The 16292-nt window shown below is 45.7% G+C and overlaps 1 protein-coding gene across 2 annotated transcripts in view; it reads left to right on the forward strand.

The window, feature by feature from the left end:
* Positions 1 to 3769: 3769 nt before the first annotated feature.
* Positions 3770 to 16292, forward strand: part of LOC147438269 (uncharacterized) — an 86293-nt gene continuing 73770 nt past the window's right edge. Inside the window, exon 1 of one of the 2 annotated variants that reach the window (XM_086487571.1) lies at positions 3770 to 4127. In XM_086487571.1, coding sequence (XP_086343697.1) covers positions 4060 to 4127 — 68 coding nt within the window. In that variant the 5' untranslated portion in view covers positions 3770 to 4059. The remainder of the gene's footprint in view (positions 4128 to 16292) is intronic. The other variant, XM_086487570.1, reaches the window with a different exon arrangement.

A 16292-nucleotide genomic window follows, 5' to 3' on the forward strand; every position in this document is an offset into this window, starting at 1 on the left:
AATTTTGAACTTCAAACTTTCGATCAATCTCTAAGTATAGGTAGAAAAATATCCTTGTTTTTTTTTTTTTTGCTCTTAAGCTAACTCCTTGATAAAAGCAACGCTTCAAAATTTAGTTTTTAGCTTCATGAGTTGAATCCAAAAAGTTGGAAGGAAGACACCACACTTTAGTGGCTCAGGACACTTACGTGCACGATTACAAAACTAGTGCTAATTAGGGAGGGTGCGAGAGGGGGATGGGTACGAGTGACGGGGAATTGCAGGTTAGTTAGGGTAGGAATGGGCAAGGGGGCGGGAGTAGGGGCTAAGTAGGGGGTGGGAATTGCATGGAAGTGATAGGGATGGGGAGAGTGTGGGATCGAGAGGGGTAGGTATGTGTGTGTAGGTAGCACGCACATGTATGTGTGTGTAGGTTACAAAAGACCACGGCTCTTCAAAAGGGTAACAAATGGATAAAAGAATACCATTTCTTGCTTAATGAAAAGAAAAAGCTATAATTTGATCATAATACATAGGCATGCCATTATCAAACCATAGAGAGATTATTCTTGCAGAAGCATTTAGGGTAAGGGATTCCTCTATACCTGTCGCCATCACAACCAACAAAAGAAAATTTCGTTAGTTAGTGGAAGACAGGTGTCACAAAAGAAGCCCATATGTTATAGATGTCAACCAAAAATACAATGCAAAAAAAATTCCTTATAGTAGGAAGTTGGCACCTATGTATTGCTCTCCATAGCTATTGGATTGTATTGAATGTAGGAAAAGGGGTCCAATAACTGCTCTGGGAAGCCAAGGGTGTTGTTGTCATACACGAGCACTTGTATGTAGTATGTCTCTGTTTGCACCAAGTCCGTAAAGGGCACCTCTTTTAAACCCACGGGCATGCATGCAAAGGGTAGTGGTGGAGGGGAGCCACACCTCAACCAAGCCATCAAAAAAATCTTTCTGTGGGTGCTATTGCCTGCAAGAGAAACCATATAAGCGCAAGGCGTATTTGCCAAGTGGTGGGAAAAATTGCTCATTGCACCAATAAATGATGGCCCCTCCACACGTTTTTAGACATGCATGAGATGATAACTCTATAAGCCTTTTAAGCTTTTCCAATTTATGTTAATAGGGAGTTTCTTAAGAGTTGCATCATATGGACCAAGAGAGTTAAAAACAAGTATTTATGGGCATTATGTGTGTACGCTTGTCCCTATGTGTGTGTGTGTGTAATTAGAGAGAGGTGACGTGTCAGTGTGGGAGACAAAGGGGGTTTGTCAGGTGTGTGTGTGTGTGTGTGTGTGTGTGAGTGAGAGAGAGAGAGAGAGAGAGAGAGAGAGAGACCACACACACACACGCACACCCTTTCTCTCTCACCAACACACCCCCTCCCTCTTACAAAAGTGAACTATCACAAATAACTTCACATGCAAAAACGAGTCGCTCATTAATAACCTTGATACCAATAAGAAAAGTTTCCATTCCTCTTGCACTCGAGCTCTTTACGTAGCAATGCAATTTTTGCCTCATTGCCACTTGCATAAAGACAAACCACTATATCCCAAGCTTGTTTTGCTTATTTTGTTAAGCAAATGTGAGGAGTAATAGTGCGCTTCACAAATAATGCAATAATGCATGATCTTGTGCATCTCCTAACATCCCAACGATATTTCTTAGCTGTAGGCAAAACAACTTTAGCAGCAACAAACCTCCTAGAACTTGTAACATCCTCAACAAAGCCTGTATCCACAAAAAGCTAACGTACATCAATGCACTGCACAACATTCCAAATGCCCTTTGACACAAGAACATGCATCATCATGTAAGCCCAAATTGGGTGGTTATCCCCATCCATCAATAGCAAACATGAAATTGCATGTGCAATACTGCCTGGGGTGGAAATGGAGACCAAAATGAGCCAGCTATCCTAAAGTATTACGTGACTTGCTGATGCTCGCTAAACCTCACCCAAATTGGAGAAAGTGAGCCGGGGGGGAGGGTGCCGATGACATTGGTGACTATGCACGAGTGGACACAACCTGCTCTGATACAATTGTTGGATTTAGGGTTGTAGGGATGTACACAACCTGCTCTGGCGACATTGGTGACTATGCACGAGAGGGCGCAACTTGCTCTAATACAATTGTTGGATTTCAAGTCGCAAGGATGTACACACAACTTGAAGAAGATGAAGAAGCTCAAGGCACGCAATAGAGAGTATATTGCTTAGTGCACAAATAGAAAGATAAGTTAGCCGAGTGATGGACATATATACAAAGCACGAGGAAAATAACCCCCTCGCTTAGTGTAAGAATATTGGAGAGAGAACTAACATCAACGATCAAAATGTTAGGAATCCTTTGAGGTGGTCAAGCATTGAAAGCCGGTTGTCCACAACTCATTGAGAAATTGGAATTTTAGCACTTGGGATGCGCAAACACAGATCAAAGAGACTCAAGACGCTGAGAGAGAGAGAGAGAGAGAGAGAGAGAGAGAGAGAGAGAGAAGCTGCCCGAATCAAGAGGAGAAGAGACATGCCTATAGGAGGCACCTCCACCCCCTCCCGCAAACCAAAGTGGGAATGGAATTAGTGGATACTGTCCAACCAAGCTAGGGGCACCACATCATCAAACCTTCGATCGCCTATACACACACACACACACACACACACACACATACACACACAGAGAGAGAGAGAGAGAGAGAGAGAGAGAGAGAGAGAGAGAGAGAGAGAGAGAGAGAGAGAGAGAGACTTCCACCCCCTACCACAAATCAAACTGGAGTGGAATTAGTGGATACTATTCAACAAAGCTAGGGGCACCACGTCGTTAACCTTCAATCGGCTACAAGCACACACGTGCACGCGCGCGCGCACACGCGCACACACACACACACACACACACACACAGAGGAGAGAGCATTGTGCTACCACATGGCATTTTCTGCCACCGTCGACGCGTCCCAATAGAGAGCTGGATGTTGCTGCTCCACGACCCGTCAAGAGAAGCTGTGGAAGTTGAACTAGCTCCATTAGTGGAAAAGATGAAACTCTCCTTGTCGGATAGATCTTTAAGGTCTCTTGGGATAGTTTCCTACCACGTTAAAATTCTCTTCTTCTTCTTCTTCTCCTCTCTCTCTCTCCCTTGCTCTAGCGATTGATTTGAAGCAATCAATGCATGTAATGGAGTCTAACGTCCTGTGACCTGCCGTTGAGAAAATGAATCTGCGCACGCGGCCGGCGGGGGGGGGGGGGGGGGGGGGGGAGGGAGAGAGAGAGAGAAGAAGAAGAAAGTTTTAACGTTGTAGGAAACTATCCCAAGAGACCTTAACGATCTAGTCGACGAGGAGTTGAACTCAAAACCTGTTATTCAAGAGGGAAATGGCATACCAATCTACCACACTTGGGTGATAGAAAGGTTATACCATTTTCCTCTTTTTATTGGCACACACACACACCCGAGAAGAAGAAGGTTTTAACGTCGCAGGATACTATCTCAAGAGACCTTACAGATCTAGTCGACGAGGAGTTGAACTCAAGACCTGTTATTCAAGAGGGAAATGGCATAACCAATCTACCACACTTGGGTGATAGAAATAGAGAGAGAGAGAGAGAGAGAGAGAGAGAGAGAGATCAGCTGGCTGCCAGCGATTGTGACTCACAGAAAATAGAGGTATGGGGTGCATAGCAATGTAGCTCTCCCTTGTGGAGTAGAATAGATGATTTCACCATAAAAAACAAGTGTCCTTTCTTTTTGTGCAATGACATTATGAAATATCCTTATTTTTAGGCTGGTAGATAGCTTGTTGAAGCAAGAGAGTTCAGAGGGCCCTCCTGTCCTGTGAAAGCCATCGATTCTCGCCTCTCTCTCTCTCTCTCTCTCTCTCTCTCTCTCTCTCTCTCACACACACACACACACACACACACACACACACACACACACACACAGGCGCGCGCGCGCGTGAAAGAGCAGCTGCAGGATGAGCTCGCTGATGGGTGGTGAAGGTGAACTTTGGCTCCTGATTTTTGCGCAATAGAAGAAACGTGATCTTCAGTGTTACACCGCGTGCACCATGGCTGACCTTTCTCAGCAGAGATCTGCCATTGCTCTTGCCTGTGATGAAGCTGAAAACGCCCTCAGGTAGCTTTCTAACTACACTCCACGAATCAAGGTTTTCGGTCGCAACAATTGGAATTGTGGATCTTGTTTATGTAAAAAATACATTAAATTAAAACAGCATGTAGTTGTCTCGCTTAACACAAGTAGCTCCTAGCTTTGAACAGCAGTTGTTGGAAACTTCAGCCATGAGAAACCTAGCGGTTTATAATGTTCCGATAAGCTCCATTCCTTAGTGCTGGTTTACTGCAGTAGAATGGGCAATTATTGTGGGGTTTGGATCTGTTTCAAGCATCTCATTTTCTCAGGAGTGTTCCTAATAGAAGATTACGGCCCTTGGTGATCGGAAGTGTCAAATAATTATTGTTGCTTGCTCTTGCCTCAAATCAAGTTTTTCAGCTGCGTTTTGAGATTTGTGACTATTACCAAACAATTCGCTGAAAGAGAATACATCCTCGTTCATAGATGAGAGGCTATCAAGTGCTCAACACCTCAGATGCTGATTTTTTTAAAATTCCATCTATGAAGACCAAAATCATGAAATCAATGTCCCGACTTTAATCCATCCCCTTGGCCTTCGACCGATTAAAAGTTGACATCTAACCCTTTCAAGCGGTTTATCGATGCAAACTTTGTTCATTTTCTAGTTATGCTAATTTTCAGCTACTAACCTCCTTCCTTGTTAGCACCCCAAAAGCGCCCCCCCCCCCCCCCTCTTTTTTGCGGGCCCGGTGATGAAATGTTATATTAACGTTTTCAAAAGGCCAAAATGGGTGTGTAAGCCTAATTTACATCCCCATCATCCTCATCACATAATACATAAGCTCAAAACATATGTGGAGGGGTACAATCACATGAGGGCTAATGAGGTGCACAGTGGTGAAAGTAGACAATGCTCTCATGGGTCTCTGCAGTATGGCCTCAATTTCCTCCATGGTTAGCTCTTTTGGGGGGGGGGGGGGGGGGGGGGGGGGGGGGGGGGGGGGCTCGATGTCGCTCAATGATGCTTCATAGCCTCTGATGTAGACCTCATCTATGGTGTGAAGATCCTCACATCCTCGGGCATTGTGAGCCACCAAGCTGGATGGCTCGATCAAGAAGAATGCCCCAATGTGGGTGTGACTGGGTAACGTGTGGTGGCCCATCTCGAGTAGTCCCTCTGTAAAACGTAGTGATCTTGTGAGTGTACGGAAGGCGTGAGAGGAGAGAAAGAGAGACAATAGACCACAAACGCAAGATATGGTGAAGAGGGGGCGATCAACCCCCCATGACTACCATGAGCAGAAGACCCTCAGTACAATCAGTATGATCTCTGTGAGATATGGAAGTGGGTACTCCCCTGGCCCTATAAATAGGTGCTGTCACAAACGGGAGCGCATGGCAATATAAAATATATTCGGATAAATAGGATTTTTCACTTAATACTGAAGCCAGAGGATATAGAGAGAAATAGATAGAGAGAGAGAGATAGAGAGTGAGAAGATCGACACAGTACTGGGACCAGAAGATGGGCTGGTCCCCCCCCCCCCCCCCCCCCCCCCCCTTAGAGAGAATCCTTTATTAGGGAGAATGTTTTTACAAGCACAAGAACCGGAGAAAACCACTCCGTTCTAATTCTTTGACTCGACGGTCGTTCCTTCCTGTAAGGGAAATCTGAGAGACGAGCTCTCAATCCTTTTTCCATCTGGACACAGAGTCGAGACTCCGCAGACAATTTCCGAATTCCTTCTTCGCGATGAAGTATGTCACCCATCCTATGACGCATCAGAGATGTCTGTTCCCGGATGGTCAAATACTTCTTCCCGATTCTCCTTGTCACCCATCTGATGTGACGCATTAGAAGTACCCGTTCGTGGTGGCCTTACAGATATTCTCGTTCACAGTGCTCCCGTCATTACTCCGAACGACATACTAGGAATACTCTGAACTCGGATGTCTCCAATGAGAAAAACCCTCTCACTTAAATTCCAATAATTCATTTATAATTATTTTTCTTGGTGTTCCAAGCGAGAAAACCCTCTCACTTATAAATCCAATAATTCATTTAAAATTATTTTTGTGTCAAGTAAAGCCAATTTAGCAACATCCTTGTAAGGTGCAGCGGAATGAATGTTGTATTTTCTCAAGATTAGTGATCTTTACTGCTCAAGGTTCCTTTTAGTTCTCAGGGAAAGAGAGAGCTTTCCGTCTTATGGAGAGTGCTGTGATCTCGAACAAAGTGGGTGGATTGTGCGTGCAAGTGAATGAGACTGAGAGAAGGAGAGAGAAGAGATACGACACTGAGAGGTTGTAAAACCCTCCTCCGAAGGCCCCACTCTCGTCGGCGAGAGTGGTCTACTTGATTGCACAAAGGTGTATAATGCATATGCAATGGACTGATGCAATGGGACTATGCCGATGACGACGATGGTGATGACGACGACGACTTTGGCTGAAACTGTGGATCTCCTATATGCTGAATTTCTTGGACTGTTTTCGGGGCTGAAAATGGGCTGTTCCTTGCGGTGTTTGTGGCTGCAAATGACTGCTAGCAAAACGCTGGATTACCTGCACTTTTAGGCTGCGTTTTTGGAGAGGATCTTTGGCTGAGAAAACTCTGCCACAGCAGGAAGATTATGGCTGAAAAACGCTGCCACTGAAGGTCCTACAATACTGAAATCGATGGTCTTGGAAAGGTTCCAGTTGCAGATCCAAAACGCTGATGATTTATCCTGCTAGCGTTAGTGAGAGGTTGGGATCGCTGCCTTTGGTAGTGGTTGGAAAAACGCCAATGGCATGAGAGGGATGGCGATAGCTGGGCTGGAAACGCCAAGGGAAGGGGAGTACTGTGGCGATGGCTGATGGGAGGGAGTGGCCTCGCCAAGGGTTGGAGAGGGTCTTGCTGAGAGAGGGTTGACACCTCTTGCTTGGGGAAGCCTACTGTGTCTTTGCTCATCTGCCAATTTGTGCTAACTTGGGTTTGCTTATATATTAACTTACCCAATTTGCCCTACTGAGTATCCAACAAAAGTCACTTAATAAATAAGTGAAAAATGTCAAAAATAGGGAAAAATGGGATAAAGTCATATGAAAAATCCCCAAACTGACTGTGATGGAATCTGATGGAAATGCTTATGCTTATGCAAGGTGCAACCAGAGGATATGCATCTACACTGAGTGACTGAGCATGCATGGTCTACGAATAGACTCACAAAAGTGCCAGATCACTTCTAATCTAGCTTGACTGGACTTAAGTGCCAAATCACTTCTAATCTAACTTGACTGGACTTGATGGAAACCTTGCTATGGTGTAGCTTGTCCACGGACACATAGGGTTGGGATGTGTCACGTGACAATCCCTCTCACTTATAAACAGTTGTTCTCAACTGTAGAGGTCCAACTGAATTGCCGAGAGAAACCGGAAAGATTCCAAATCTTGCTCAATGGTGAGTTAAGCTGGTCCTTTCTTAAAAGAGAACTTAAAAATTTAAATTAAACAAAAATTCAATAATTCAATACTTACCTTACCGGTTCATGTCCTTCCTCTAGTACCTTGAGGATATCCTTCACCAATCATCAAACTTACGAGCCATGTAAGAACTCGTCGTTCGTGTCTTTCCAATAGATCGGAAGTTTCCTCATCCGAGAATTTGTCAAGTCAATTCCGGTTTCTCATTCTCGAGAAGAGTTATCCTCCTAGAAGTCAAGCTAGTTGTCTGTGCTTGCGCATAACCTTGCGCTATTAGTCCTGAGGATATGAAACCTCTTGTATCCTCCCACATAGGGCATGTCCAAGTCATAGAGCATTAAGCTCGATGTCTTTCTTTCACAAACAGAGTTTGCGATCACATTAAAGAAGGTTCTTGTTCCAGACCGTCACTCAACGTAGGCGGACGGTTCCAATCAGAAGATTCCTTGTGCACCGCGGCACTTCTTTCCAATCTTTTCCTCTTGCGAGTTATTACCACCAGCAGTGTTTTTCACTACTTGCTTTGACTCGCTCGTGTTCCTATTGGGCAAACCGATCCCAATCTTCTTGGATGCCTTCCTCAAAGCGTAGAGGAAAAAAAATTTGTCGGGAAATTCAGCTTTGAATTGCATCCAAGTCTTGTTGTAAGTTCCTTGCAGAGCTTTGGTATACCACCAAGTACTTTCAATCCCCTTGAGGTGTTTGGTCACATGCCTCGCCTTTGACGCTTTTCAGAAATTGCTGTTTGCAAAGGCAATTTCAAACTGTCGAATAAAAGTGGTAGCTTTCAGGACATCTTCCCTTCCGTCAAAAGTATCAAACTTGACTGGAGTGTTCCTAGGTCTAGAGACCTTCTTCCTATCCTTCTTGAAATGACGGAATTGCTTGGCTATGGTTCTGGATTGATGTTCATGGATATCTTTTGAAGGATCTTGAGCATTCCGCTCCTTGGATTCTCTAGGTTCTTGAGCATCATGCTCTCGTCACCTTCTCGAAGAATCCCAAGTCTTGTGTCGACTCCTTGCTTACACAAGAGCATCTACATGGACTTAGGGAGAGGATCTTGGATCTCTTCTTGGACAGGTTCATTGCTTGGATCTACACACTGGAGTGGGACTTCAGTGCGCTGGACTCTCTTGGAGAGTTTACCCGCAATATGCGGGAGATCACGCATCCCGCGACTACATCCGGAGTCACTCGGAGCTTGGCTTGGATGGTAGTGCAGTTGCTCTACTACACTCTTGATCATTTGGATTGCTACCTTCAGAGTTGCTTACACTCACCCTCAATAACCTTACAACAGACTTACCCCCGACTTACACCACTCTGCTGCTTCACAGGTCTAGGGCATACTTGTACGGCTAGTATGTCTCCTAGCCGCTGGCCACCCATAGTCTAGGTTGTACCTGGTTCGGCCGCCCACTTTGTCCGAGTGCCCTCATATATTTCCATATATCATTTTTTTGTTGGGTCACGGGGATTTTTCAAGCCTTGCCCTTCCTCCCCTTGGGCACTTGTTGCTAAATTGGCTTTATTTGACACAAATAATTATAAATGAATTATTGGATTTATAAGTGAGAGGGTTTTCTCGCTTGGGACACCAAGAAAAATAATTATAAATGAATTATTGGAATTTTAAGTGAGGGTTTTTCTCACTGGAGACATCCGAGTATAGAGTATTCCTAGTGCGTCGTTCAGAGTAATGACGGGAGCACTGTGAATGGGAATATCTGTAAGATCACCAGGAACGGGTACTTCTGATGCGTCACATCGGATGGGTGACAAGGAGCATTGGGAAGAAGTATCTGACCACCCGGGAACGGACATCTCTGATGCATCATAGTGTGACATACTTCATCGCGAAGGAGGAATTCGGAAATTGTCTGTGGAGTCTCGACTCCGAGTACAGACGAAAAAAGGATTGAGAGCTCGTCTCTCGGACTTCCCTTACGAGAAGGAACGACCATCGAGTCAGAGAATTAGTACGGAGGGGTTTTCTCCGGTTCTTGTGCTTGTAAAAAGATTCTCCCAAATAAAGGATTAAGGGGGGGGGGGGGGGGGGGGGACCAACCCATCTTCTGGTCCCAGTACTGTGTCGATCTTCTCACTCTCTCTCTCTCTCTCTCTCTCTATCTATTTCTCTCTAGATCCTCTGGCTTTAGTGTTAAGTGATAAATCCTATTTATTTGAATATATTTTATATTGCTATGTGCTCCCGTTTGTGACAGTGGTATCAGAGCATGGTCTCATGGTCTCCTCTCTTTCTCTGTAAAGGAGGACGACTCTGGGAAGATACGGGAAGAAGCCATGACAAGCCAAGAGAGAAGTAAGCAGGCGAACACTAAGCCCTGCAGGAAAAGCTTGCAGAGTTGGGGGAAAAAAAAATCTCTGTCTTCTTCGGGAATGTCGGAATCCCATATGCCATGAGCATGGCCATATCTCGTGTGACCTCTGATGATGAGTGCATAGGTGTATCCAAATAGGTGTATCCAAAGCAAACCACAAGTCACCACCCCTATGGAGCGTGCAACCGCCGAATGATGGCTGGAATGAATGGATCTCCCAAGGATCATACGCCTGTAGATGATCAAGCCGATGTCGAAGGTATCGTGTAGTGCAGCAGTCACTAAGAGACCGCACGGACCACCATCGGATGGTGTCTTGGCAAGAGGTAACTTCATCCTCTATGAAAAAACACAAGCCAAGAGGCTGCTGTCCACCCAAAAACACAACTGGGAGGTGATGAAAACGTTGCTGTCCAGCGATTTTCAGTGTGCTCGTACGCTCCCGGCAGGGTCCGGAGCGGTGCGGAGGGTGTAGGGAAGGGTGGTGAATCAGTGTCACTGCCCCAGATGGGCTGAAAACAGAGAAAACAGCAAGGGGTAATGGCTAAATCTGAAGAAAACGGAGAGAATACTCGCCGGCAATGCACCGGATGCAGATCCGGGAAGAAAGGCAAGATCTGTAGGAGTCACGCTGAGCATTGTCCCCTCTGTCCTGGCTGAAAAAAAATGCAGGTCCATCTCCCAAAAAAACGCATCAGCAGCCCTGAAAACGCAAGGCTTTTTCTGGGGCAGATTTGGGTGCAATCTGTGGCTTGGGAGGGAGCGCCAGTAGAGCAATGCGGATCAGGGCCAGCCAGATGCAAAAACGCAAGGGAAATCTGCAAAAACGCTGGACCTTGCAAAAACGCTAGGCAGCTTTTCGCGATGGAAGTATGCAGAGATGTAGCGCTAGGCTTTCTGGAGGCAAATCGCTGAAGATGCTTCTTCTTGGGAGGGGGAACTGATGTGAAGATGGTGCGTCCTCAAACTCTGACGACTGATACCATGTGAGAGTGTGCGTGTGTAGGAAGCGTGAGAGGAGAAAGAGACAGTAGACCACAAACGTAAGATACGGTGAAGAGGGGGCGATCAACCCCCCATGATTACCATGAGCAGAAGACCCTCAGTACAATCAGTATGATCTTTGTGAGATGTGGAAGTGGGTACCCCTCTGGCCCTATAAATAGGTGCCCAAGGGGAGGTAGGGCAAGTGCCAAGGCCTAAAAAAATTCCCACGACCCAACAGAAAAATGATATATGGAAATATATGAGGGTGCCTGGACAAAGTGGGCGGCCGGCCTCAAACTCGGGCGGCCGGACCAAGTACAACCTAGACTATGGGTGGCCAGCTTGGAGACCTACTAGCCGTACAAGTATGCCCTAGACCTGTGAAGCAGCAGAGTGGTGTAAGTCTTAATAGATCTACCTTTGTATGGATCCTCTACGTGTAGGTCCTCTGCTCCTAAGGGTTCTGAGTCTACGGAAGAGACCTAGGCACCTCTAATCATAGTAATCCATGATGTGGGAAAAGAGGCCAAAGCCCTCTCGGAATAAGCAGTGAAAATGCCCGCGAATCTCATAATATGCTCTGAATTGGCATCTGGCAAACATGGCATAGTCTCTCCTCTTGGGGTATACCTCTTGAGCGGCCAGTCTCTATCTCCAATCGGTGAGATGAGGTGCGCAGCTGACCAATAACGCATCTAATGCCATGAGATAGTTGGGTGTCCATATACTTTGGGCATGAGATAAACCCATCATCTGCGTGTGGAGAAGATGGTCTCGATAAAAAGCCTTTTTCGTCCCCAGCTCATGTGATGGAGAAGCCAAGTCCTATTATCCGGTTGAATAAGGTCGTGTTTGATGATGATGCTAATCTTCCAATGTTTGAGGGGTGAGGGATGGTGCATACTCCACCACGTGCCAATGGAAAAGAACAGATTGAACAACTTTAAGCACCTCAAATAGCAACTGAACTGAAAGAGATAGAGAGTGCAGGACACATGAGACGGGGAGGGGCGGAGTTCCACCCCAAGAGAGCACTGGCCCCAAACCCTAGCGCCCCTTTCGGTATTTCTTTATAGTGCTTGAACTCAATACATTGCCCATACTCCACCCTCTGCACCTTTACGCAGAAGCATGCCAAAGAATGAGCCCTTGGCTCATATTTTAAGGCCCTTGGCCTCTCAAAAGTAGTTTACATGAAAAGCTATAAACTCAAAAGCATCTGGTCCAAAAGCACTAGCGCCAAAAGCTGCCAGCACGTTCTACGGAAATCCGTACAACTGCCATGTCAGCATGTCAGCGCAAACTGCGAAAGTCCGTACAGCTTCCACGTAAGCATGTCGGCACGCATTGCGGAAGTCCGTACAGCTGCGCCACGTCTTGGTTGCTATGCTTTATTTTAATCTCTTCACGTCACCTGGGCCCCATCGGCCGCAAGTTGGTGGGAACTCGTCTTTAAAAAACTAGGCCACTCGGCAAAACTTTGCAAGTTGGTGAAACTTCTTCTGCTGCTTCTGCTACTTCTAGGATTTAGGCTTCTCGACCGGGATCTGCAGGTTGGCTCCGTTCTTCAGTGGCTTGACACGTCAACAATTTGTGACATCCCCCCTTCTTGAAAGAAAGTAATCGTTCGCGATTACCGTATATCTGCAAAACAACTCAAGCTAGCTCAAAAATCGGTCATTCCGAGGGACAATCAATTTTCTCAATCCAGATTGGAGCTCTTGATATCCTGGGTCGTTGGCTTCTTAGAAAAAACTCATCCAATAAGGCGTCTCATTCCAGATTGGAACTCTTGATATCCTGGATCATTGGTTTCCCATAAAAATTTCATCCAATAAGGAGTATTCAGTGGTTGGCACATTACAATGCAACACAAATACTGACATATACATGTTACAAGACATAGAAACATAAAGCCGCCTATGAACACACCCCCCGCAAATAACCTCCAGGTCCGAGCCATGAGCTGTTCACGACTCCCTTATCACTCCTCCCGCAAATAACCTAAAAACGTCCGGGCCATGAGATATAGATGCCTTTTACAACCAAATGCCTCCCAGACCGCAGCCTGTGTCGTTTGGAGGTGTTGAGAGTAACGAGTGATCAGACTTCTTAATAGTCCCCCCGCAAATAACCACAAGGATTCGGGCCATGAGTAAAAACAACACTTTTCAAACATTCCATACTCACCCCCGTAAATAACCACAAGGTTGTGGGCCATGAGTATGAGCAAGCATTCTCAAACATCATTTCTCACTACACCTGGAAGTAAAAACACCAATTATTGAAATCAGTATCAAAACCAGGGTCAAACAATTCAAATCGGCACCAAGATAGCTTTAAAACAGATACCATCCATTTCAAACAGTACTTCCACAAACAAAGTTCAAAAGTATTAAAACAACTAGATATTTCATTCAGGTTTTTGTTCAGAGAGTCGAACTCTAAGGACGACTGGGCTTGTCCTTGTGCATCACCGTAATTGTACGGTTCCGGATCTGGACTGTCGCGTCATTCTTGTCATGCCAAGGCATGCCCAAGAGAACGTCACAGTTGCCCAACTTCATAATGTGAAAATCGACTTTTTCGTAATATCCTTGGATGGTCACTGGAAAAGCACAAATGAGAGGTACCATCTTTTGAGTTTGACGAGTAGCTAACTCGGCTTCGATTTCTCCACCTTGTGGATCATAATCAAAGTCCATCTGCTTCAAGAGTGTAAGGTGCAGCGGAATGAATGTTGTATTTTCTCAAGATTAGTGATCTTTATTGCTCAAGGTTCCTTTTAGTTCTTAGGGAAAGAGAGAGCTTTCCGTCTTATGGAGAATGCTATGATCACGAACAAAGTGGGTGGATATTGTGCGTGCAAGTGAATGAAACTGAGAGAAGGAGAGAGAAGAGATACGACACCGAGAGGTTGTAAAACCCTCCTCTGAAGGCCCCACTCTTGTCGGCGAGAGTGGTCTACTTTGATTGCACAAAGGTGTACAATGCGTATGCAATGGACTGATGCAATGGGACTATGCCGATGACGATGACGGTGATGACGACGACTTCGTGGCTGAAATCTGAGGTCTTCTATCTGCTGATTTTCGGGACTCTTTCGGTGGCTGAAAATGACTGTTTTGGCTGCATTTTTATGGCTGAAAATGGGGGAACATCTGCAACCGACTGAGGGAGTTCTGCTACTGTGTCATAGGGCTGAAAACACTGTAGATCTGATGTAGTTGAGGGCTGAAGACAAAAACGCTGGCTGGTTTTGCCTATTGCCAAAAATGCTGGGCTGTTGGAGGTAAAAACGCTAATGGGCTGAATTAGCAAAACACTACTGCTGATGAATTCCGACGATGGATCCACAATCTGCTAATGCTAGGGTGTTGAGGGTGATGGCGAGGACTGCAAGTGAGGAAAACGCAAGAGATGGGGTTTTACTGCTGGGAACAGAAAACGCTAGAGGTCTTTGGGGAGTACTGCCGAGAAGTTGCCTGTTGAGCGGGAAGCTACTGCTGCCTCTTCTGCCAGAAAGTGTGAACTTGGGTTTGCTTATATATTGACTTAGCAAAATTGCCCTACCTACTTTTGTTGGAAAGTCACTTAAAAATAATAAGTGAAAATAACCAAAAATAGGAAAATAGGCTAAATGCACTGGAAAATTCCCCTAACTGATGCTAATGGATTCTGATGGGAATTCCGATGATCATGCTGTGTGCAACTGGAGGATATGCATCTCAGCTAAGTGACTGGGCATGCACGGTCTACGAATAGACTCACAAAAGTGCCAAATCACTACTAATCTAGACTTGACTGAACCCTGCTATGGTGTAGCTTGTCCACGGACACATAGGGTTGGGATGTGTCACGTGACAAAGAGTTTTGGATGGATGAAGTTTTTGGTAGCTCTTGGGTCAAAGAAAATTAGGGCTTTGAAGCCGTTGACTTTGCCATATGCTCGACACAATTCATTTGTACTTTCAAGGCGTATGCCATAGATGTCAGGTACAAGTCCAATGGGTGCTTTAGCTCGTTTGGCTAAAGATGGTCCTGGGGTTTTGTCGACTGTCGACGTGGGCGTTGGCTCCGCTAGTCTGTTAATGCGTTGGGGACAACCAAAATAGTAATGTCCTGTTTGAAAGCATCCAAAACATTGGCCTTCTTGTAATAAGGTGTCTTGTTGCTGAGGCGTCAAACGAGGCCTTTGCGGTTGACTTTCACGAGAATCAGGAGAATTTGTTCGTGGTTGTCGGGAGTTCTGGTTATTGGCAGGAGTTACTTTTGTAGTAAACTCTAACTTGCCTTTCATCAATTTGTAGCCGACCGCGGCATGGTCCATAAGCTCTTGCGTAGTTGAGACTTGCTTGGACAGGCAATATTCATGCAATGGTGATGGTAGTCGAATGGTGTATCGCTCGCATTGGTCCTTCAAGGAAATGAACTTAAAGGACATCGGGAGGTAGATGTCAAGAAACCTTTGGTTATAGTCGTCCATGGTTTCTCTGGCAAGCATTTTCAAGTTGCCCCATTCTGCCAAGAACTTCAAAAATAGAAGTCATGTAACTACGCGCAAATATTGTCTTGAAAGCTTGCTAGGTCCTTGGAGCATGGGGTTGCGTCGCGATTGAACTCCACCATTGCATTGCATTATCTTTAAGAAATTCCGCTGCTCGAGTTATCTTGGATTCTTTTGTATAGTTCCCAAAGCATAGATGTTGTCGAATTGCTGTAGGAATTGCAATGCTTTCTTTTGATCTTTCATCCCGGAAAAGATGAAAACTTTCACTGTCGTGCCGTAATCTTTCGGTTGGTTAGGCGCGTCTCCCTGGTACGGATAATAAGGGTATCCATATGGGCTTCAACCATTGTAGCCTGGTGGCGGCGGTGGTGGGGGAGGTAGGCAACGGCGGTGGCAAAGGCGTTTGCACTTGCACCACTTGCCAACGGAAAAGAATAGACTGAACAACTCTAAGCCTCAAATAGCAACTGAACTGAAAGAGATAGAGAGTGCACGACACATGAGACAGGGAGTGGCAGAGTTCTACCCCAAGAGAGCACGGGCCCCAAACCCTGGTGTCCCTTTCAGTATTTCTTTATAGTGCTTGAACTCAATACATTGCCGGTACTCCACCCTCTACACCTTCATGCAGAAGCATGCCAAAGAATGAGCCCTTGGCTCATATTTAAAGGCCCTTGGCCTCTCAAAAGTAGTTTACATGAAAAGCTATATACTCAAAAGCATTTGGTCCAAAAGCACTAGTGCTAAAAGCTGCCAGCGCGTTCTATGAAAATCCGTACCACTGCCACGTCAGCATGTCATCGCAAATTGCGGAAGTCCGTACAGCTTCCACGTCAGCATGTCGGCGCAAATTGCGGAAGTCCGTACAGCTGCGCCACGTCATCAGCTGCTATGCTTTG

This window comes from Adiantum capillus-veneris, chromosome 17 (genome assembly GCF_014529385.1).
Source record: "Adiantum capillus-veneris isolate H3 chromosome 17, ASM1452938v2, whole genome shotgun sequence".
Taxonomy (NCBI): Eukaryota; Viridiplantae; Streptophyta; class Polypodiopsida; order Polypodiales; family Pteridaceae; genus Adiantum; species Adiantum capillus-veneris.